Here is a 23672-nt window from a genome sequence, read left to right on the forward strand (position 1 = left end):
TGTTGAATGTCCAACGAACATAAACCAGGATTTGCCTCCCCATTAAAACGTCAAAAAAGAGGCATGTGAGGGGAAAGTCTCCAAAAATTCAAGTTAAACTTACACGGCCTGTCTTCATTGCACCACTGGTCGTGTGTTTTCTAGATATTGAGTTTGACTATATCCTAAAAATATCCTCGCTACCAATAAATAATTCAATGTACTCAGAGCCGGGAGCATAAAAACACATACATTTTTCATACACAGGACTGGTTTTCACAAATTTTTTTTGTAAACTGCAGCAATTTAAGCTACATGTGATATCTGCACAGACACTTCCAGTTGCCTATTAAGACAGCCTGAGTGACATTGATCACTTCTATTGCAAATTTGTGCTGTTAAAGCATGTTGCAGTGAACTTTTAAATTGGCTTGAGGAAGGAGTCTTTACCATATCATACTGTTAATATATGCTTATATTGCTTTTGATAGTTCAAATACACTATATACATATAAAGTGACAAGGCTGTTGGTGTTTTTTTAACTGTTTTTTATATTACATTTGTATAGCTGTGTGTGTGTGTGTGTGTGTGTGTGTGTGTGTGTGTGTGTGTGTGTGTGTGTGTGTATGTGTGTGTGTGTGTGTTTGTGTGTTTGTTGGGGGTTGAGATCCTGCAAGTTTAACAGAGAAATAAAATAACTATGTATGCAGTTCATGTTGTACTTTATTAATTTAATTATTAATTTACAGCTTCCCAGTTGGCTTTAATGTAGAGTGGTTTAATTTGTCCTTACTGTCTTCAGATGGACAAAACTGAAGATGCTTTTGCAAACTGCTTAACTGACAATTGTTAGAAGAAACTGGGATTTGAAGCTGAAACCTTTTGGGCAACCCTGGAGCCACTTCCCTCACTTTGCTCTACAGCATCTCCAGCTGGGAGAGCAGAGAACTGCATTCATTGGTTTAGCAGGCTGAGTGTCTAACCGGGGAGTATGGGATCAATGTTTTTAATGGATCTGAAACTTGACCCATCATAAGGTCATAATATCTTGACCTCTGCTGCATCTATTCTGAACATAATTGAACAATCTGTCTCTTGCAGGTCCCCCAAATTTAGGGAAATCCAGTAGTAAATTGCTAGATAATTATCAAAACACTTCCATGCTCAGATGCCGACTCCTCTAACTCAAGTGTACTTTAAAACTTTGGGTTTTACACATTTTCTGATAAGACAGCTTCTTTAACAAATAGGCTCCATTTGAGCAATGTACAGTGCTGTTTGTATTCTAATGAAAATAGTCCTCAAACATAAGCTATGTAAAAAGATTTTTAAAAAGTGGTTTTAAAAATAGATTACATATCAGATTATTTGATTTACCCTTTTAATTATAAAATCTGTACTTGGCTTTGTGCAGAACATTATTAACTTTACTTTGACACTTTTTCTTTTGCTGAGTAAGACATGAATGTGCTTTGTATACTTGGAACTGAATAAAATAATTGTTAAATGATGAGAGAGAGGCAGCTTCAGTCCAATAAAACATTAAAAACAACAATATCCCACCATAACAAGGTCAACTTTATAATGAATGAATACCAAAACTTCACATAACAAAAAAGGACATATTTTCAACATTTATTGCATGGTTAAATGGTTTGTGTACAGTTCAAACTATTAAAGATAAAATGTTCCTTACAAGTGTTTAGGTGGCAAATTAAATTAACATGCACTATACTGTATGACATGACCAGCATGTACACTTTGCATTTAAATTACCATAGTACACTACATTTGAAATAAGACATGAAGACATTTCTGTGAATATACTGCATCTTACCTTGGGAAGATGATAATAATCTCAAACCACCCCTCCCTCTTTTTCCACCCCTCCTCCTCTGGCTCTCTCAATCATGGTATAAGAAGGCATTGTGGTTTTGTTACAAACAGTGACTCAACATTAACTTCAGGTAACCTTTGTAGATAGTCTATGAAAAAAGCACATATCATAAATGAAGTCCTGTCTACTGTTTTGTATCTGTAGTGGGGTCTTGCAGGGATTCTTCTGACAGCTCCTTTTGTCTGGATCTCTGCTCTCTTGTCACGCTGGGGTCTGAAAATCCTGGAGGATATACGGGATTGGAAGAGGCATTGGAAAAACTTTGTTAAGCTGAAAGGGAAACAATATCTGTATCTGTTAATCTCCTGATGAGATCACTGCAAAATGAATGTAGATAACAAATCAAATCAGGGAGACTGAGCGCATTTATGGAACAGGCTGGCTTTTTCCCTGCCAAAAAAATCAATCACACAACCAGAAAAAAATACATTTTATTCTGCGTCAGCAGAGGTTGTCAGAGTTTTCATAGGTGATCATTTTAATTCTGAATGATTGCAGAAGATGAGTGACGATGAAAAAAGAAAAGTATAATAATTTCTCATTGCTAAATGCTAACTATGTTGTTTAATACAATATTAAATACAGTATATAAATTAAATTAGGCCTTAAATTTGTTTATTTCTTTAAAACTTTACCTTAAAATAGATTGACTGTGAGTTTAAACAGTGCATACAGTACAGTCATAGCATTAATTATTATACGACATACCATTAGAGCCACTTTCCTTCCATTTGAGCTTGTTGTCTTCGGTGTGTCGTGTCCAAGTGGAGCGAAAGCTCACCAGCTCAGCTGTGATATGGGCGAGACTCCACTGCAAACCTCTGGAGCTTTCCCTCCACAGATTACTATTGAGAAATAACAGTGTGGTCAACAGTGCAATTCTATTCCCCCCAGTTTTCTTTTTTCTTTAATTGTGAGTATGTCTATAACATTCTTGTCTTTATTTAAAGATCTAAATATCTCTTAAAGGAATAGTTTGACATTTTGGGAAATAAGCTCTCATGTTTCTTCTTTAAATAAGAAGCTGCAGCCGGGTAGCTAAACTGTAGCTTAGTTTAGCATAAAGACTGGCAGCAGGGGAGTGATAGCTGCGCCTGACAGAGAAATACTGTATTACTGCCCTAACACCCTGTAAAACCACAACTTACACTAACAAAATATAACACATTCATTTGTGAGCTTTGGAGGTGCTGGTGGGCAGATTTTAGACAGAGCCAGACTAGCTGTTTCCCCCATATATCCAGACATGGATGCATTAACAACTGGCTACTGGACTCCAAGATGGTGCAGGTTCATTTCAACGAAAGCAGCTTCCAAGTTTGCCTCCAAACTTGGCCAATTTATCAGCCCATTGCAGTAGACTTTACATTGATATTACAAATATTAATAAATTACCTTGTTTTGCAGTTTGAGGTGTCAACGTGTTTTTATTTTATAGTAGTGGTCTGTGGAGACTACAGACTCCACATTAGGAGAAGCTTTTTGGACCGCAGGGAGTTTTGCCACAAGTGGCCACTGGAACAAATTGGTACCAAGGTTGAGGGCCATATCCAACTCTCTTAATACAACCACTGTTCCAAGTCCACTAAAAATGTCCAACCAAAAGATGCAGCACAGTGTACTTTTCCAACAAGAAAAAGCTTCATCCATGTGTTACCTGTGTCTGTTGCAGGGGTCTGGCGGACCTGGGTTCTCCTCCACCAAAGGAATAACAATCTTTTCAGCCATGTCCGTCAGCAGAGAGAATGTAGGATACACAATGAAGTCTATGAAACCTGCAAGAGCAAATTTCGCCATATTAGCATATGAAAATAAAATGTTTCTGAGCTGGAAGAATGTGATAGTTTTTTTAAGAAATGTAAATGTAACAGAGTGATTAAAGTAAAAGGGTGTAATATATCATATATTGCAACCACTAACTGGGCTGCTGTTATAAGGGAGGATTTTTAGTAGGTGTGTATTAATTTGTATTGTGGGAACACTCTGTGGGAACTCTTACAGGATATCAGTGAGAAGAGGACTGAGAGACAGCTGGTTTTTGAAAGTGTTTTGTGAGACGTACCAATCTGGGACTCGGCTACCAGGGTGCTTTTTCGATCACACAGAGGAGAGGAGGGAAGGCCGAGCTCTGCCTCTCTATCACCCTCACAAAGATAGAAAGAGAGAGAGAAGATTTATTAAAGGGCATCCCACACATCGCCTAGAAATAACTTTTTAAAGGTTATTTGACTCCAACACTGACGCCACCTGAGACTGCTTTTGAGTGCTTTTGTTTTTTTAACACAACAAACATTAAAGAGCCTTTACAGAGACAAGTTTCTCACATCTTAGAGGCCTGCCCAACACCTCATCTATTCTATTTCTTATTCAAGTCCAGGCAGTGAAAATAGCGGAAAGAGGATGACAGCATATAGAAACTTATTGTTGCACTTACTGGAAATCTACTCAAAATACCACCTCACAGTACCAGCCAATTCTCTCATTGGCATCTGGCAAGGCTCAGTAAATTTGCTTGAAAATAATGGCATTTTAAGTGAGTTTAAGAACGCATGATTGACAATTTTCTTCTTACAGTAATGCAGACATAAACACTTTGTACATCTGATTGGATGATTGCATTTCTTGTCATTATTCTGAAAAAAAAATATTCCAACAAATCTGAAAATGTTTCCAAATGTATCCTGTAATCTTTGAAGTAAATACCAGGGGGATTGCAGAATAATGCTTCATTTGATATCTGTAACACATAATCTAAATACTTTGTCAACCAATCTCTCCTCAAGGTCTATTTAGTAGCTGTTCTGGAGCTTTTGGTTATACCGCATGATGCTTATCAGTAGAAGGGGTTTTTCAAGTTGTCATGAAACTAGATGTACAAATAGCTATTTTCTTCTCATCCACGTTTGCTTAAAAGTATGTAAACAGCAAAAACATCCAATGCAGATCATGTTATATTATCGAAAGCTGCAGAACAATTACTAAATGGACCTTGAGGCGAGTGTTCTTGTTTTTTTGTGGATAAGTAAGACTCCAAAGGGGTGGGGATCTGACCATCTGCTTTGACAGTTTATTAACATCCATATCCATTCAGGCTTTCCATTTCCATCCATAATTTAAATTCCTCTGAGATTCAGAGATTCACAAAAAAGGACCATTTGGAAGCACTTCTAGTAATTTTTTTGTTGTTGTTTTGTAGTTTTCCATTTCCATTCGTAGCTTAGCTGATGATACTGTAGAACTGCAGGTTAACTTACTCAATCTAAAGTCTCAATATACCAGACTTTTAAAACATGAACCCACTATCAAAACATCAAAAAATTCTTTCCAACAACAATAAACAGAATTATCATAATAAGTCCTTTACGCACAATAACTAACTCTATTAGCTCTTACAGTGAGATTGTTCTGTCAAAAATGTGTAATCTAACCTCAAAGGTTAAACTTGAAGGTGTATTCTTTTCTTTTAGCTTCTCACACATATTGCTCTCAAAGGTCAAGAATAAACTTCTAGTCTCAGTTTTTCATGAGGTTTGGTTTGCGACCTATGTATCTCCCCCAATCTATTCTTCTATAAAAATCTGAGCTTGTAAGATCTAGGTTGGCTACAAAGTACATGTTCGAAAAATAAAAAAAACTTTCCTCTGTCCGACTGTCTCTCCTTCATACCTGAGGTGCTATTTATGTAGTTTTCTTTAACATTGACGTAATAAACCTCTTTGAAGGTTAACACCTCTTCCTTTCAGATGCCAATGAGTCATTTCCATAACTCTTGAGCTGTTATTTGGTGTCCAACCTTTTGACTCATCAGTCATGCTAAGATAATAACCAATCAAACCAGTCAGATAAGAATAGAAGTAGGTTGGACATGAAAAAAGAGCTCAGTGAGACTAATAAATATAATACCAAGAAAAAAACAACTAAATAACTTGGAAGCCTTTCTAATGCGAAAAGATAGCTTCACATAATATTACCCCCTCTCACTTCTGTTATATTTATTCATATAAAGTTTATATTTATTTATTCAACAGTCATATTGTCTGTTAGTCCCTACATGATGATTTTTCTCAAGCAAAGCAGAAAAAGGGCAGTACATTTTCTGGTTAAAATGTGAATATTTTCTGGTTTACTTAGTCTCCTATGAAAGTAAACTGAATCTTTTCACCAGATACATGAAATTACTATATAAGTTGGAACAAACAAACTCTACAGTATTGCTGGTAATTCAGCAGTAGCATCCTTAATAAACCAACTTACAAACACCACCACATAAAAGCAGGATGGATAGCTCTCACCATCAATACTAAATATTTTAAGAGCTTAAGCAAGTCCTCTGGCTACATTTCTTGTGTAAATAAATACATCCCAACATCTTATTAAATTGGATTTAACTACTTTTTCTGCAGTCAAAAATCCTTGCAATGAATTCAGTGCAACCATTGCTTGATAGTTGCTTCTCTGTGTTGAACTAGTTCTACATGGCATTAATAAAAAATTACCCTCAGATGACTGCCTTGTATAATAATGATACCTGTCTGAGAAGAACAACAGGTTTTCATAAAGTATCTCTGGGCTTTAGTAACTGTTAGACTAATGCTCCGTGTTCTTAACACTTAAAGGAACAGTCCAGCAATTTGGTATTCATAGCATTGTGCCTTGTTTACATTGTGTTAAATGACAATACAGTTGAATTGAATTGAATTAATCCTCATTTTAATTGCAGAAAGTAGCAAAATAATTTGAACTAAAATGCCAAGATTAGATTTATTATATAGATGTGATATTGATGGTGAGAGTTATCCATTCTGTTTTTTGTTTTTGTGGTAAGGTGATGTTATAGTACATCACCTTACCTCATTGAATATGTCCGTTCTCAATATATTGATATAATATCAATATAACACTCAGTTTGACAGAGGCCTATGCACCAAACTTACATATTTATCAGCCAGACATGAGAGTGCTATCAATCTTCTCATGTAACTCTCAGAAAGACAGCAAATTTCCCATAATGTTGAACTATTCCTTTAACCAAAATGAATGGTAAGATATTGTAGCATTCTAGCTTATTTTCTGTTGTGTTTGAACATGTTATTGCACAATGAGTGTGATACACCTGAGAAGAGAAGAAAAGAGAAGAGAAAGTAACATTGTCAGGTCAGGTCTATCAGAGTTCCTACCTGCCTGAAAAACTCCTCCATCAGGGCTTTGGTCCAGCGAGAGTGTAGAGCCCAGGGCTTGGATGGATGGCTTATGTCAGCAGTGTGGAGTAATAGAGACAGTGCTTTGGGCTTGTCAATCCTGTTAGAGAAAAAGCATGATGCACTTCTTGTTTTGGTTGTTGTTTTGTGTGTCTCAGACATGCCTAAGAAGCAGTCTTGACACCAGCCAGCATGACACTAATTTGTCTGTCTGCCCCTCTGTGCGGGACATTTTAATCAGTTGAATCTGCTCTGAACATTCATTTTATGACCTCTTGATTACACAGCACAGGATGAACAACAGTCCATTAGTGTTACCGTTCTTGTTGTTGTAGACAGGCCTTCATCGCTTTGACTTGGAGTAGGTGGGAGGACATGTCCGTGGACAAAACCATCTCTATAACAAGTGATCGCAGCTCCCTATAAACAAAAACACACAGAGACACTGTTTACTAGTTGACCTTGGATTATGGGGAGTAACTCTATGGAGTAAAAATGGCAGGAGGACTCAATGGGGTTGTGCCCTTTTTAGATTTCCTGATGGATTTTCTTGTTCCCATGGTTACACTGACTGCGAAAAAAGCCTGTTACAGTATGTTGCTGGTGTTTTTCTTGATATCTGCAGAGCTCTCCCATGAATAACACACTCACATACTGTATCCGTAATATACAAAGCATCAGCCTCCATGAATATAAAAACTGTTCATACATTTTCTATTGTGTAATATTTTCTCATCACAAACTGTGTTCCAATGAAAAAACTGATTATATACGGGGTGAACTGATGGCAATATAGTTTGACATCTCAGTCAATATGCATCAATCATGTTAAATTGTTAAAGTCAGTAGTGTAGTGGTGACTAGAGAAGTGGGTGTATTCTTAATTTAAACCACTTTTTTAAGCAACCCGTCCAGCAATAACTCCCTGTGTTATAAACAGTGACATGTAAGACTACTCTTGCTCATTTAGTTCACCCAAAAATGGGCCAGTAGTGTTTGCACATTGTCACTCAACTTCTGCTGTTTGACTTCAGGGAGTAAAGATGATTATGAAATCAACATTAGCACACAGAAGAGGGGACATATTTTGGCAATGCCTACAGATGATGAGTCAAACTACATAATTATGCATTTTGAGTGAACCATTACTTAATCCATCCACTCATTAAAGCTCGCAAGCATGAGTGCATCAGAGGGATTTCAGAAGTGGAAATACCCAACGCTAACTGAAAAATAAGTATTGTGTGTGCAATCAATACCTGGGCTACGACACTGTTTAAAGTAAAAGATAAAACACAATAATGTTAGCTCACTGACCACATCTCTGATTGTTGCTACTGTAGTCAGAAGCACATAGTGACTCATTCACTATCTCGTTGCTGATTAGTGAATGAGTCACTAAACAGCAATAGTAACATGATCCTTCATGGATTCCTCAAGGAGAAATTCTATCTTAAGAGGTCAGAGGTCAGCGTCAGCTAGAAAAGCAGCCATGCAGCTGGTGAGGACTCAAAGTCATATCTGAGGATGATTCAAACTGGACAGATAATGGCCCTCATGGGGTCTTTGTCCCCTTCTGTTCCCCTTCTGTCAATACAGTATGTCACCCATAACCATTTTAAAATCGCCAACACAATTACTCCACTATTTGTATGCCGAGCAATTAGACTGACATGATTCAATATTTTTCCTCTTGTCAATACATCTCATGAAAAAGCCCAAAGCAACCATGCGTTAGTAAGTGTCTCATTACTTTCCATCTTTTCAACCCTGGTTAGTGACACTAGTGTCACCCGACACCTGTCTGCCCCAAACCCCTTCTTTCCCCCCCTTCCCACTGAAGTTGTTTTAAAATAAAAGGTCACAAATAGTTTCATTTTTTTAAAATGCAAAATATTTTACTAAAACAGCTGAGCATTGTAGTTTTTAGCAAAAGTTGCTCAAACAGAAATAAATGTTTTTTTGTTGGGGAACTATTTTCAGCTGTGGATTAATATACATTTCAGGAGTATTAACAGTACAACAGCAGAACTTTTGTGGTGTATCTGAGATTGATTCAAAATAAACTACAGTGTCCATGTTCTTACCACTGAAGGAACAACTTGGCTTCTGTAGTTTTTAGCATAAATGGTAAAACAGGAGTATGATAGTGTTTCAACTGCGGATTCATAAACACTTATTTACGGCAGCAATGTTGAATTTGGGATTGACTCAAAATAAACAACAGTGCCCTTGTTAATGGCGATTAAGAAAGCCAATGTTGCATGGTAGCTCATTAATGTAAGTTTTTGGACAACTAACGTCAATGACACAAAGGAATAAGCCATTTCAGGCTTTGGCTACACAGACAATAGTAGTTAATTGGCTCATTTAATTGCTGGATTTTGTCTTTTCATCTGATGTGTTGACAATAAGAAAAATACATTAAAAACATTGCTTTATCCTTTAAACATATGTTCTTGGATTTTTTGAGGTGTTGGTTATTTACTTTTTTCTTGTTCAAACATTGAAAGGTTGTTTGTAATAGACATTTATAATATCTCATATTTTAGTTATTGAGTTTTGTCCTTTGACAGAAAGAGAACACTCTCTTTGTTCAATCGCACCCTGGTCTATTGTGTTAACTTTAGTATCTCTGCCTCTACTGTGATGGATTTCTCAATGGTTTCATCATCGGTGCAAAAATAGACTCATAATGAAATCTTAACTCTTTGGTTATTTGGATGTTTTAGATGGCCAAAAAAGATATGTCTATCAAACCTCATTGTTGCTGTGTTGAAAAAAGTGCTATTGTAGCCTTCCTGAATGTAGAACAAATCTCAAGAAAAACTATTTACTTAATAGTAAATGAAACATAGTGCTAATTCAGATATATAAAGCACTGAAGTCGAACTAGTACTAGCTCATTGACACCAGCTGTTTCAATCATGCCTCACAATAACAGGCTTATTCACAGCTGCATGGTAATCTGCTAAATAGTCACGCTTTAGATAACCAGATCTCCACACTTTGTTTTAGCATATTGCCAGCATTGGAGCAATGTCTGGCTAAACCATAATAATTCTGGTATATGGGGGGAAAAAAACACAAGCTTGTTTGTATTTCGTTCGGGCGGCACTAAGCCCAGGATGCAGCGACAGTGCCCTCGCAAAATAGTGTTGCGTTGTGGGAACCTTGTTTGCATGTGGAGATGTCAACCCTGGCATTAAAATAGTTCCCCACCAAAGAAAAGGTAACAGCTGCTAGCTTGTAACTAGGGTAACTTGATATTTTCAGCATGTAGGCTGCTATTGCAGAGGTTGTTGTTGTTGAACGTAGTGAAGGGGATTTTGAAAACCCAGATAACAGAAGGGGAGGAATGACTGACAACAGTCAACTTCTTGTAAGTCACGTCCAATTGTACTTATATACCCGTACAGCCTGGCCACAAACAGCTACACAGAGACTTTTTATCTACCAAATCTGTTTTACTATTTTCTATAAATGTACAACAATAAGCTACACAGTGTTAGGCAGTAAAAATGTTGTGGTCTTACATCCATTCTTCTCTTGTCAAATTAATGAAGATGTTCATTTGGTCGTGCTGCAGCAGACGAAATGCTGCACTGAGGTGATGGCTTTCCTGTACCGACCGATCATTGTAGATCAAAGCAAACTCTGACCTGGCAGACAGACAGTGGAAAAAGAGAGTGAGTAAAAGTGTAGTTGTACAGTTCTGAAGGGGTAAGGGGAGGAGGAGGTGAGAATGAGATAAAACGAGAGTCCTCAGGGAGTCATTTAAGCACCATGACTGTAGGTCTGTAATGATGAATTTAAAAGTGCTGAAGAGGGAGTGGGATGTGCTAAAAAACTGGCACCATGTGGGTATTAATGACTCAGTATAGCAAGTTAATTAACTAATTTCTCAATCAGGCATCCTGTGTCCACTCATTTGCATAATCTACTTTATTAGACTGTTAAAACATGCACAAAGTACACTGTGAAAAGTTTTCCAATTAATGATTATTTTGAACGTGCTACCAACCCATCACAGTTAAACCTAACATAAAATAAAACACTTGTTTTTTTCTCAAAGACCACATTCAGCTGTGTGTTAAAGTGGTTCTTTGGGGAGGCTGTGAAAAGATTGTGGTTTTATCTTTCACAGAGAACATGATCACAGCTTGAATTCATGATGGTTACAATGGTCTTCAATAATGACAAACTTTGTAAGGTAACACTTTATTTTACTGATTCATAATGTCCTAATATAGTGATTGTAAATACAGTTTCAATATACTGAAATTCTGAGAACTATAAAAAAAAATTTCCCCATCCCTTGAGGGAGGGGACAAAAGGACTAAATGACGAAATTAATTGTTTTTTATGATTTTTCTTAGCAAGGTTGATATTTTTATCATATTTGTTATATTTTCATATATATATATATTTATATATGCTGTAGCAATATGGCATGTAAGCATCTACACTGCCACTGCTTCTTCTTCAGCCCAGTTCAGACCAAAGATTTGCTATGAGATAAGCTGAAACTTACAACTAGTAGCGCGCGGGTCTGCAACATTCTGAAACCCTGTCAGTTCACAGCAATGCAACTGGACGAGATAGTAAATTGTCTCCATAGCAACGACTCTCTGTACTTCTGCTCTAACTGCCAATCTATCTGGCTTTTTTTTTTTTTGTGGCTGGATATAATTTTTAGCATGTATAAATTAAGGATAGTGAAAATGAGTTACTTGCTGCAATTTAATTTAATTGATGTAACAATGAAAACGCTCAATAGTTGAGTTGAGTTGAGAATTTGGAGCCATCCATGGGTGCATAGGTAAATTTTAAGGCCTGTGTTAAACAAATTGATGACATGATCCTCTCTTTCATCCGTTCAAAATTTCCATTTCAACCAGCTGACTTTGCAATGAACTGATTGGCTGTTGAAACAGGTGCCTTGTGTTCTAAAACCAGCCGCTGGAGATTTGACAAACTGAGTTGCACACAGCGCCATCAGCTGGCTTGAATCAACAACCAGTTCATGCCGCTGCAACTTTTCCCTACAGTGCTCTAAAACTTTTTTGTCTCGTTGTGAATCTTTGGTCGGAACTGGGCTTTACCCTGATGAAGGCACGCTTTATGTCAAAAACATTGTTGCACGTTGTTGCACCTTTTTAGCTAAAAGTTTTGACTATACAGTAACAGTGGAACTTTTGGAAACTTGTAGATTCACAATACTAATTAATTGTAATTAACGAGTTAAAGGTCCAGTCTGTAGGATTTAGTGGCATATAGAGGTCAAGTTTCATTGAATGCATCTGTATTTGACAATCTGAGAATGAGAACGGGCTGTTAAGTGTGTAGGAGAAACTATGGTAGCCATAAAACTCTATCTAGAACCAGTGTTTGGTTTGTCCATTCTGGGCTACTAAATACAACGATTCCCATAGTTAGGTGATTATAAACTAATGAAAACATACCTATCAATATTATACCCTGTTTTGCCAATACATCCTCCTTAATGTTACACACTGAACCTTTAATTGGAAATGTACCAAACAAACCTTTTTAGGGATTTATAGGAAACTATAGTAAAAAATAAAATTAAGCCTTAAAGTGACAAGACATTTATCAAAAACATTATAATAAAGGTTTTTTAACTTTGGCAATCCATTTATCTTGACTCTTGTGGGGATTCATTTTTTGGAAATTCATAGAAACACCAAATGCAATCTGGCAGCATTATTCACAGCCTCAATCAGAGCTTCAAAGCTTTGAGGAACCCCATGCTGCACAACATGACACTGTTTATTTAATCAAAACTTGGCAAATGTTGAGTATTTGGAGCATACAGGTGAACGGAGAAGTGCGTTCTGCTGCAGAAGTCACTGAAGAGGTTTATATGGACATATTTGATTGTGAAAACCAATTAAATCAGTTGTAACCAACATTAATTCAACCAAGTAAGAAACAACAAAGTTACAACAGCCAGCGTCTACAGAAGGTGAGTGTTTGACACTCTTAAGATATATTTTGGGTGGAGTATGACTTTAAGATAAATGTTATTTCAGTAACTAAGACATGTTCTCTTATTGTGGACAATTATTATTCCCAGAATAAAGCATGTTGATGATGATGGGTGCCAAGAGACTACGTTCTTCAGTCCTCCTATGTGGAAAATCGACATCTAAAAATACTGTGTTCCCTCCATGAAGATGTGTTTGCTTTAGAGTGCTCTCTTTCTCTCTTCCCACTCTTACTTCTAAAATTGCAAGGCCTTTAAGAAACTTTACCTTACTATCCCTGACAGTTCTTACTATTTTCATATTTCACAACAGGATACAGCATATATATAGCTGGACAGGGTTAATAAAATGTGTTTCAGAAAAAGAGCTTACTTTGTGTGGATGTGAAAGTTGTTTGTGGTTCCCGTGTGCTCATAGTCATGGATGGCTGCAGCAAATAGTGACGCCATCACCTCAAGCTCTGTCAGCCAGTGCTTGATAGACACAAGAGACAAAACAAATTAATATAAAACATAAAGTATGCGTGGAAGGGTGCACATACTGTACTATGAGCGGAACAGTGTGTGAGTGAGTTTTACTGTATAGTCATTGCAAATAATGTCAATATTGTGACATGGTAATAGGAAATTTACTGATATATAGGAGCTACATTTCAAAGTCATGATTCAGTCCAGTGAAAGAACAAGCAATGATTTTTTTCCCTGTGTGTAAAAAAAGATTCAATCGCTTGGATTTAAAGGATAAGGCTTATTTTTTATTGTCAACTAATCCTATGAAAAAACAAAACCAACAATGAATTGATCCAACTAAGTATTTCCTACTGATACTATTTTATTTCTCTGTGCCAAAACAACAACAAGACAAAGAGTCGCCTTGCTAGCTGCTTGAGGCTGTGGACACTGTTTCAATGCTATCATGCATATAATGACAATACTAACATGTTTAGCTAGCAGGTAACTGTTTATCATGGTTACTATCTTTTAGTATGTATTTTGTGGCAATTCAATTCCACACTTTTGCACTGGATGACATTTTCTTCAATATGTCTAATAGTGCACCAAATTGGAATAAGAATCTTTGTTTGGGAAGCAGTTAATACATAAGAGCCCAGCGTACCACGAGTCCAGAGCGCAACAGCAGGCAGTGCAGTGTCTGAGTCACATCAGCAGCATGAACGTGGCTGTGGTAGGGGTTGTTGTATTTGCAGTATCCTCTCTCCAGTGCAGACATGAACTCTGTCAGGCATGAGATGGGGATCTGCAAAACGTATTACGTAATCATTAAAGTGAAAGTTTTTGTCAACAATTAAATCTAAAACAGCTTGAATGTTGTAATAAAGTTGTGGTTAGGATTGACAGGGCTTACGGTACGATGTGTGTGTGATTTGCACAAATAATTTTGCAACTCATTTTTTCTTCACACACCAGAAATATAATAATAAACCCATATGCCTGATTATATCTGCAATTACAACACACATTTCTCACAAAAGTAGAGCCAAGGGTAGTAATTATCTTATTACTATAAGATTTTTTATCCAGAAAGCTGACATTATTGCATTTCTATGATAACATATTGTATAGGGAATGCATTATATATACTGTGCAATAAAAGCCAAAGATAAAAGACCTTAAAACGGCTGTTGAGCCCATATCTGGTGATCAGCTCAAAAAACAGAGTTTGTAACGCATGATCGGAGCTGGCCGAGTTCAGAGCAAACACGTCAAAGCTCCAGCGGTCAACATCCTGAGGAGAAGGAGAGCAAAGTGACTGCGTTATTGATGCATACTTGTGGTGTGTGTATATGATCTCTTTTGTGATGTCTGATTTATTGCACTAACACACGACGCACAGTGAGATTTATGATTAGTGGGGTCTTACCCTGAGGCAGTTTACGACCACCGCAGGTTGGTCTGGCATGGCTGCCGTGTAGGCCCTCTTGAACATCCTGGAATAATGCAATGTTTATGTTGAGTTCAGTTAAAGTTCAGATGTTGACACTGTGCAGTGAACTCGTCTCAGGAGCTGTTTATATAAATCCTCCAAAGTCCCTGTCCCTTTTGGAAGGATGTTTTAAAGAGAAAAGGAGGCTAATGTTTCACAGTGCAGTACAGCTGTCTGTGTTTTCTGTGGCTGTGATTGTAACAACAATGTATTAGGTTATATTAGAGTTATAGTACAGATGTGGGAATCATTCATTTACAATGAGAATTTTATAGTATGAGATGATCGTTTCCTTTTTTTATTGTATTTAAGTCTCATAAATAAAACATATATCTCTGTGATTTGCTTTTTTTTTCTGCAGCAGTGACATTGTTACAGACAAGAATCAGACATCCTGACGAAACATACAGGCGTCGCTGAGTAACTGTCCAAATGAATTAAATAGAGATACATTTAATACGTGTTATTTTACCTCTCCACAAATATCCCAGCCTGCACTGCATGCACAATGCTGCGAAACTTGGGCTTCTCATCTGAGCGTCGTACAGGCTTTCGAACCCTCTGGGTAAAGGTGGACGCCAGCCAATCAGTGACCTCTGAAGGCACGCCGTCTGACTGCAGCTGCTGAAGGTCGTCCTCGGACTCCAGACACTGCCTGAGAGAGACACATAGGCACATACAGCGATTATTAACACTGACAAATACTTGATTTAAGCAGTATAGGATAAGTTGCTGTCCAAAATAACTCCCTGTTTACGAATGCACTACATTTACTGTGGTGTAAATATGTGCACCCACCCATTGTAGAATGACATGGCATGTGCAGTACTTTCTGCCAACAATACCACAATGCAATGCATCACATATTATAGTTTTAAATGACAGTTATTCATAAGTGTCGGAAATTTCTATTTAGTGCTGAGTAAACTATGATGGAAGTGATTAAGAGAATGAGGGAGTAATTTTGTTTTAATGCGGTATGTGGAAAATGTCTCTGTATGATGGCAGTTAACCAGAGGTCATCATAAAACTATGCCATGCAGTGGGGGTATAACTGAGGTCCAGTGATTTTTAAAGTGAAAAAAAAAACATTAAAAAACAATAATCAGGGAAGTATACAGGTAAGGAGTTCTACAATTCTCTGTTTATCTCTTAAGATACAGAGCTGGAACCTGAAGAAGCTGTATATGACCAGATTGATCATCATATCTGCACTGCATTTTAAAATGGCCTGGCTGAACCCATTATCATTCTGTTATAGGGGTAAAAAAAACTATGGCTTGTTATTTTTTTAAACCAATCGCAATCATGTTTGGCGGCGCTAAACTCACAATGTAGCACGGCAACAACGATGCCCTTGTAAAATAGTGTTGGAAGAGAATGTCGACTGACTTATACCAACAGCCTACTTCCTGCAAGCCAGACTAATCATCATATGAATGACAATTTCTTCCAAAACATTAGCTAAACAGCAGAACAATTTCAGTTCACAAGGGCAGTTTTTCTTGAAATTCATCAAGTGACTTATTCTAGTTGGCCTTGGCACCTGATTATCAGTGTCATTGTTTTTCCAACAAATTCGCTCTGGTTCTTGAACCAGTTCGGTTCAGGATTCTTGGAGCCTTGTTGCTATCAAGCAAACCAGCCCGCATTTCCACCAGTTTTGAGTGGAGCCATTGTTATCCACGATGCGTCATCAACAGTGGCCGTTGCACAATGCACAACAACCTTTAGAAAGGAAACACACTTTGGTTCCAATGGAAAACCTGCTATTTAATGGTTCCAGCTGGGAACCAACTTTCCGGGTAACAGACCAATTTATTTCAGGTCCAAATGCTCAGATCAGAACATGCTATGAAAAGCATCCCATAATTGCTTTTATTATTCAGTAAATATATATATATATTTTTTTTTTTAAGAAAAAAAAAGTGTGTGTCACCTACGGGGGTCTCCTCTGATCACTCCAGTTTCCTCCCACAGTCCAAAGACATGTAGGCTAGGTTGATTCTGATTCTTAATTGCCTGTAGGTATGAATGTGAGTGTGAATGGTTGTCTATGTGTTAGCCTCAAGACTACACCATTTCTTGACCAGTGGAATAGGCCCCCATCTCCTTGTCACAATGCAAATGATAAGTGTGAATAAATACAGAAATGGATTGATATTAGTTCTAATCTTGTCTTTTTGAACCCTGTAGCGCCCCATACAATCACAAGGATTTGTTTTGGTTGGTTTTGTCCTTACTCTGAAAGTTAAAAGCAAGAAACTGTTTAAAAAGTTAACTCAGCAGAAAATTCTACCTTGTTCCATCGAGGTAAACTGCCTCCAGTAACGACGCAGTGTAATCCAGATTCTTTTTGATTTCTTCAAAGTCGACATCTTTCTCCTCTAGCTGCTTCAGCATGCTCCTCAACCTGACAGGAAACACAATCATTTATTTGGATGTGATCACAACAAAATAAAATGGTAGATGTTCTTTTTTAAAGTACAGGAACTGCTGTTTCATCTCAAAACAACAATCACAGAGAGGTAATAGTGGGTGTGAAAACAGTTAAAGCAGTTTGGCATCAGTCTCCACATTAAATCATACTGGGTACAGCAATAAAAGTTATAGCTCCAGAATAAAGGTCATTTTGAACATAATGGGGACTTTGTGTGATACAAGTTTTTTAGGCACAGTTCTATAAATTGACAGCACTTGTCTTGAGCGAATGAAACAAGGTCCGAGAGGTGCTCTAACAGCAGGTTGAGAAATCCTCATGAAAGGAAGGAGTTCATTTCAAAGTGATTTAAATGCCAAGCTGTCCAAAGAAAGCCAGTGGCAAAAGGGCATCATCAGTGCCAAATTTTCCATGAGAGGAAAACTTCCCATGGTTGAGGTCTTATGTAACCCCACATTTTGTCAAAGTGGGCTCCTTAAAAAAAAATATGTTTTTGGGTTGGCCCCATTCTGATCTTGTCTGAGAACATGTTGCTCATTCTTGGTTTTGAAACTTTTAATCAAATTATAATAGAGAGCTGGTGGAAATGCGTTAATCTCCTGCAGTGTAATAAAAAGCAAATGCTTGGAGCACATGTCACATGCAGTGTGTTAATGTAATCTCATCTCAGTAATAAATCCAAAAGCTTTCATATCATAATAAAGTTCCGATAGAACTTGAATCTTTCTACTTCAATTGGACTTTATTTTCCCTGGGTCCATTTGAAAGAGAGATTTATTTGATTTGATAACACATTTAAACCACAGATAATTCCTCCAAGACATTTTGGTGGGCTGCCCGCACGGTGCCGTGACCAGAATGATTGTGTTCAAACTGAGCCAGGCCACGCCATGGAGCCAACTCCTGGGGAAGAGATGCTCACAGCTTTTCAAGTGTTTATCACGCTGGCAAGGGCTTCCAAAAGCTGTTGAGTCATAAAAATAGCATGCATCTGAATGCCACCGCTCACTTCCAATCTCAAGTAATCTTTCGTGATAACACAGTCTTTTTTGTTTCAACTGTTTGCAGTAGAAGAGCCTCTGACAGGACGTTTACAGGAAATTACTCGTCAAGTGCACTCGTGAAACTTTGTTTATAGAAAGAAATGACAAATCTTCCTTTGGCTTAGACTTTGTCGAATCTACACACTGCATAGTGTCATCCTTACTAGGTGCATATTAGCACAGCATAGAAGAGTTTGAATGGTATCAGCTTTGTCAGCACAAATCTTAAACATTTATTTTTGAGTCCAGGTTTTGGAATAAAACAAAAACTTAAATGCACATCAGGTCATATCTCTTACCTATACAACTACCATGCAAATAGAGTAAAGACAATGTGTGTCTCTTTGGCAAAAAATAACCTAAAAACACCCAACAAGATTTCAAGCTGTGAACTCTGCAGGCATTAATACTTCAATGTGTTAACCAAAACAAAACCACATGACCCATCACCTCTGCAGCACATTTTCCTCCCACAGCTAAAGCTTGAGTAAGATGAGTGTTCACACAACCACTTGGAGTGGCAAGTGTTTGGTTTCACAAGCTGCTAAGTCGGGGGAAATCTTGATGAATGCATGAAATATTAAATATAATAAATTCTCATGCATATCAAAGATAAGCGGAAGAACTATCTTTTAAATGGATACGTTTAAATGTAGGGATAAACTTCTCATTCTTTCTTTTGCACTGATCAAGGTTTGCAGATAAAAAATGTGTCAAAAGATCCACTGAGGGCTGCTGTGGTATCTCTCATAATCTCTGTGCTGTACAGGGTGTACCTTTGACTCACATTTTTCCATTGCTGCAAAACAAGAAAACTCCTACATCAAAATATGATCCAGACAGCCTTACTGCACCAAACAATGAATCATGTTCATTTTAAAGATGTAGCCTGTTTGGTAAAGTCCTTCAGCCGTATTTACGGAAAGGCTGAACTTGTAGATAGATCAGCTTTGATATAATCTGTACTAATCTTAACCACCTGTCTTACCTAGAGATGGGGATCTGCAGCCGTTTCTTACGAATTCGCACCAGTTCAGCCATTCCACACTCAAGCTGTGCACAAATGGACCCCAGAGTTCAATAAAAAAACAATAACAGGATGAACAAGGAAAATTATTGCAGAGAAGTAGTAAGCAGAAAAGTTCTCCAAACCACCAACGCAAACTTTGTGTGTCCTGAGACAGACTTCTGTTCAACAGCTCTCCCACCCACTTCTGGGGGGACCTACTCTACTTCACTCTGATTGGTTAAGCAGGCCCAAACTGTGTCAGTGTGTGTGTGTGTGTGTGTGTGTGTGTGTGTGTGTGTGTGTGTGTGTGTGTGTGTGTGAGTGAGCGAGTGAGTGTTTGTGTATATGTGTACACCCGTTGTGTGAAGTGTGAGTGAGTTGACCTCACTCACTGATGAAGTGTTGACTGCGAGGCTTTCAAGCCATGTGTACTCAAATCCCAAATGAGAATTTTCCAACGCAGCCGCAAATTAGGGAACTACACAGAGAGTCTTTCACTGAAACCCACCAGAGTCACCAAAACCAAAATACATAAACAAAGCTTGTCCTCGAAAACCACCCACAACAGCCCAATAGGTTAACTGCTGTTCTCGATATTGCCGTGTGAAATGTGATAGGCAAAACCACATGCACTCTTAGAGTTAAAATAATATTTCTTTGACTGCTTTCACAGGTTGCATCTTATTTCACTGCTGTTTTTGCTGAAGATTATTGTCCACAAAACTCAACATGCAAAGAAAAATAAAAATAAATGTCTGCTGTTTTCTAAGTAGTAAAGAGAGTATGTCTGGCAAAAAAAAAAAAAAATGTTTGTGTCCATTGAAACACCAAAAAAGGAAAGCACACATACCTACAAGATCAGACAAGACAATGAATGTCATCCCTAAACACTTTTACAGTTCTAAGGTACTAAATTCATTACTAGTCTTTATTTATAGAGTATTGTGAGAGCTGCACTACAACGTGGCTTGGGAAAGCCCCTGCCTGCAGCCTGCCTCCCTCCTTGCTTGTCCTGCTTTGACTGCTGGGTCAGACTGACTCTCATGCTCCCATGCTCTTTGACATGGCACAACGTATTGCAAAAATGAAGACAAGTAACATGACAACGTCTAATTCTCCATCTACTTTGTCACTTTGAGCTGGTTTGTATTCACCAAATGCAATGTTTAATGTGGAGGAGAAAGAGAATCAACACATGGGAATGCCAGAGAATGATTCGTATTCATACTGTGATGTCAATTAAAAATGTAAATTAAGGCCTACAGAGGAGCAATTCTTGAATCTAGTGTCACTTAAACCCTTAAAAAACTTCCCTTTGTGTGCTTGCCAGCCTTTTGCTTCACACTGTTTTGTTTTTCCTCCATTCATCCGTTATCCTCTCAGTCTCCCTCTGATGATGACGAACGTACACCCTCTGATCTCTTTCTGTCCACTCAGAGACCTAAGCCAATTATTACTCACAAGCTCTACACTTCAGAGGGAGATCTCTGACTTTGTGGCACCATAAATCACATCTAAATGTTGCGTGTCTCTGCATGGGAACTAGATGTTGAAGAGACAGAGGGTGCTGAGGGACGCAGACAGTGGTCATTTTTGTTTTTACAACAGCGGAATCAAATCCAAGTCAAAGGGTTTTTGACTACAGATCTCAAAGGGTAAATGTTTTATTATAACAAGTTTATCTGGTCTCTGGGATGAACCTCACATGCAATCAACCATCTGGATTTGATTAAAGTCTTGGTTCATCCCAATTCTGAAAAGAATATTATGTCACTTCATATGGTAGGATACTTAGCTGTGCAAATAGTCTTGGTTTCTTCTGTTTATTTTATAAGTTTTCTGCCACCACCCCAGTACAAATCCACATGGAATTTTGTTTTGGTGTAATGAAAAATCACACTTAAACACTCAGTATAATCTCTCTTTCTATTCTATATCAGCTTTCATTGGAACTACCTTTTACCAAAGAAATAGTCACTCAACATTATCAACAGCGTGTCATGGCGTAACAAAGATACTGTTGTGGTTCTAGGGACGGCAATGACGGTCAGTCAGTCAGTCCACCACTTTGGCTGGGACTCAAATATCTCAAACACTACTGGATGTATTGCCGTGAAATCTTGTACAGACTTTCATAGTTCCCTGGAGAATGAATCTTACTGACTTTGATGATCCACTGACCTTTTTTTTTATCGGCATAAAATTTAGGATAGATATTAATAAATAATCTCTTCATTTTTATTTATCTTTTTTTTTTTTAAAGAAGCAGAAGTAATCTCCTAAAAAAGCTGGCTAGTGTAGCTATTTTCAGCCGCAGATTTATACACATTTTGTCCACTAAACTATAGTATTAAACATACAGAAGAACATGTCACCCAGTGCAACAGTGTGGCTCATGTATGTTTTTTTGGAGTTATTTTTCTCTTTTAGCTCAAAAACTATTGGATGGATTGACCACACAGGTTTGTTCAGAAATTCATAGTCCCCAGAGGATAATGACCCTCCCTGTAGCACCCCATGAGGTGGACATTTGTGTTTTTAAGTGAAATGTTTAAACAGCTACTGGATGGATTGCCATGCAATTTGGTCCAGAAGTTCATGTCCACCTCAGGATGAATAATATTTTAATCAAGCACCATCATCAGGTTGAAATGTTATTATTTTTTTATTTTTCCAGTACTTTAGTTTATGATGAAACACCTTCAAAACTAGTGCCATAGTGTTTTAGCAAATAGTTTGTTACCAAATTCCTTGCTGATGTAACAGTTTGGGTCTGTGTTTCTTGGTTGAGCTAATGCTTCAAGAGATTGGAAAAAGACGGAAACCACAGACGACGATTCTGTGGTTTTAACAATAGTCTTTATTACTAACTCTTCAGCCTTATCATGCTTCTGTCATACCTAGGCAACACAGTCTCTTAAAGGCACATTTCACAATTTTGCTTGTCATACTAAGATGCTAAAACAAAGATTTACACATGTAAAATATCAGCATGTTAGCATTGTTATTATGAGCATGTTGCAAACTTACTACATTAGCTTAAGTGCAAGTTCATCTCTTTACAGTTCAGTTCATCTCCTTACTGGAATGACGACAGAAATCTCAAACAGTCCTAAAAACCTGGACAAATAAAACCGAAGCATATGTGCATATGGCAAAATTAGATTTTTTTTCTGTAATTTGAGTGAAGTTTAAATAATATGCAGTGTACACTGTTTTATTTCTCTTCTAAATCATAAATCCACACATATAAACAGTAAAATCAATGAGAAAATCTGTATTTCTTTTTTGTTTGTTTTTTGTAATTTGACAGAAAAAATCTATTATCATTGATCCTGCATCTTCTTGGCCGAAAGCAACCTGAGAATGTTACTGAAAACTGTCCAACCAGCAGATTTACAGAAATTATAATTCTTTTATGTAAGTAAATTAATGCAAGAACAGTAAGAAAAATAAAACATGAAAGGCAGTCTTACCGTTCCAGTGTGGTCCTCCATGTCACAAGACTTAGATGTCTATCAGCTGCTTTGTGTATCTTGCAAGTTGGTGTCATGACCTCTGGACGCTGCTGAAGACCATGTGTGTGACTGAAAGCGTTAAAGAGATACAGAATTAGCTTGTGTCTGACTGTGTTACAATAAATCCAGCATGTGTGATTGTCTTGTGTTTGAATGTGTGTATATAGAGCGGTAGTTTATGTTAATCTGTGCTGCTCTGTGTTTACACTCTCAGATACAGCTAGTATTGTATGTATACTGTATTTTGCAGTGTGTGTACAATATGTGTGAGTGTGTGTGCGTAATCCTCAGTGTCAGCCAGGAGAGGCTCTGTGTCACCAACACAATCGGCAGAGAGTCTTTATATCAGGACCAGAGTTTCCACCATTAACTGTCCTCAGTGTCTCGGGACAGAATCCACTGTGGAGTTGCAAGGGAATAGTTCACAACAGACACATATGATATCATTGTTATTATTACTAATATTAATATTACTTATATTACGTGGCTACACTACAGTGTAGTTGTAGGCATGTATATGGACATTTTAAGAATTTGTTAATGTTCAGTATTTATCAACACTTATAACCCTTATTACCCTATAAAGACATAGTTTATATTATTACAACTGTGTTTTACTATATTGCCATTCA

General features: G+C 37.5%; 1 protein-coding gene across 2 annotated transcripts; it reads right to left on the bottom strand.

The window, feature by feature from the left end:
• Positions 1-1601: 1601 nt before the first annotated feature.
• On the bottom strand, positions 1602-23362 carry LOC127372205 (dual specificity calcium/calmodulin-dependent 3',5'-cyclic nucleotide phosphodiesterase 1B-like). 2 transcript variants are annotated; one of them, XM_051415694.1, is made up of 14 exons: positions 22999-23362; positions 17330-17443; positions 15503-15685; positions 14968-15034; positions 14716-14832; positions 14203-14343; positions 13459-13559; positions 10612-10737; positions 7394-7495; positions 7055-7175; positions 3940-4021; positions 3535-3652; positions 2586-2722; positions 1602-2099 (listed from the first exon to the last, which is right to left on the bottom strand). In XM_051415694.1, exons 1-14 carry the CDS (start codon positions 23073-23075, stop codon positions 2002-2004), a joined length of 1584 nt encoding a protein of 527 aa, XP_051271654.1. In that variant the 5' UTR covers positions 23076-23362; the 3' UTR covers positions 1602-2001. The 2 variants fall into 2 exon arrangements, with proteins under 2 accessions (XP_051271654.1, XP_051271655.1); XM_051415695.1 differs by lacking the exon at positions 22999-23362 and adding an exon at positions 19502-19685.
• Positions 23363-23672: the final 310 nt, after the last annotated feature.

This window comes from Dicentrarchus labrax, unplaced genomic scaffold (assembly GCF_905237075.1).
Source record: "Dicentrarchus labrax unplaced genomic scaffold, dlabrax2021, whole genome shotgun sequence".
In the NCBI taxonomy this organism is placed as follows: domain Eukaryota; kingdom Metazoa; phylum Chordata; class Actinopteri; family Moronidae; genus Dicentrarchus; species Dicentrarchus labrax.

What these genes read in the sequence shown, in the direction of transcription:
- LOC127372205 (XM_051415694.1), bottom strand. Translation starts at nt 23,075, where the DNA reads ATGACACCAACTTGCAAGATACACAAAGCAGCTGATAGACATCTAAGT. An exon ending in TGTTGCGCTCTGGACTCGTG is followed by an intron (nt 13,560 to 14,202) that starts GTACGCTGGGCT and finishes GTGTCTATCAAG; the next exon opens with CACTGGCTGACAGAGCTTGA. An exon ending in GGTAGCCGAGTCCCAGATTG is followed by an intron (nt 3,653 to 3,939) that starts GTACGTCTCACA and finishes TTGCTCTTGCAG; the next exon opens with GTTTCATAGACTTCATTGTG.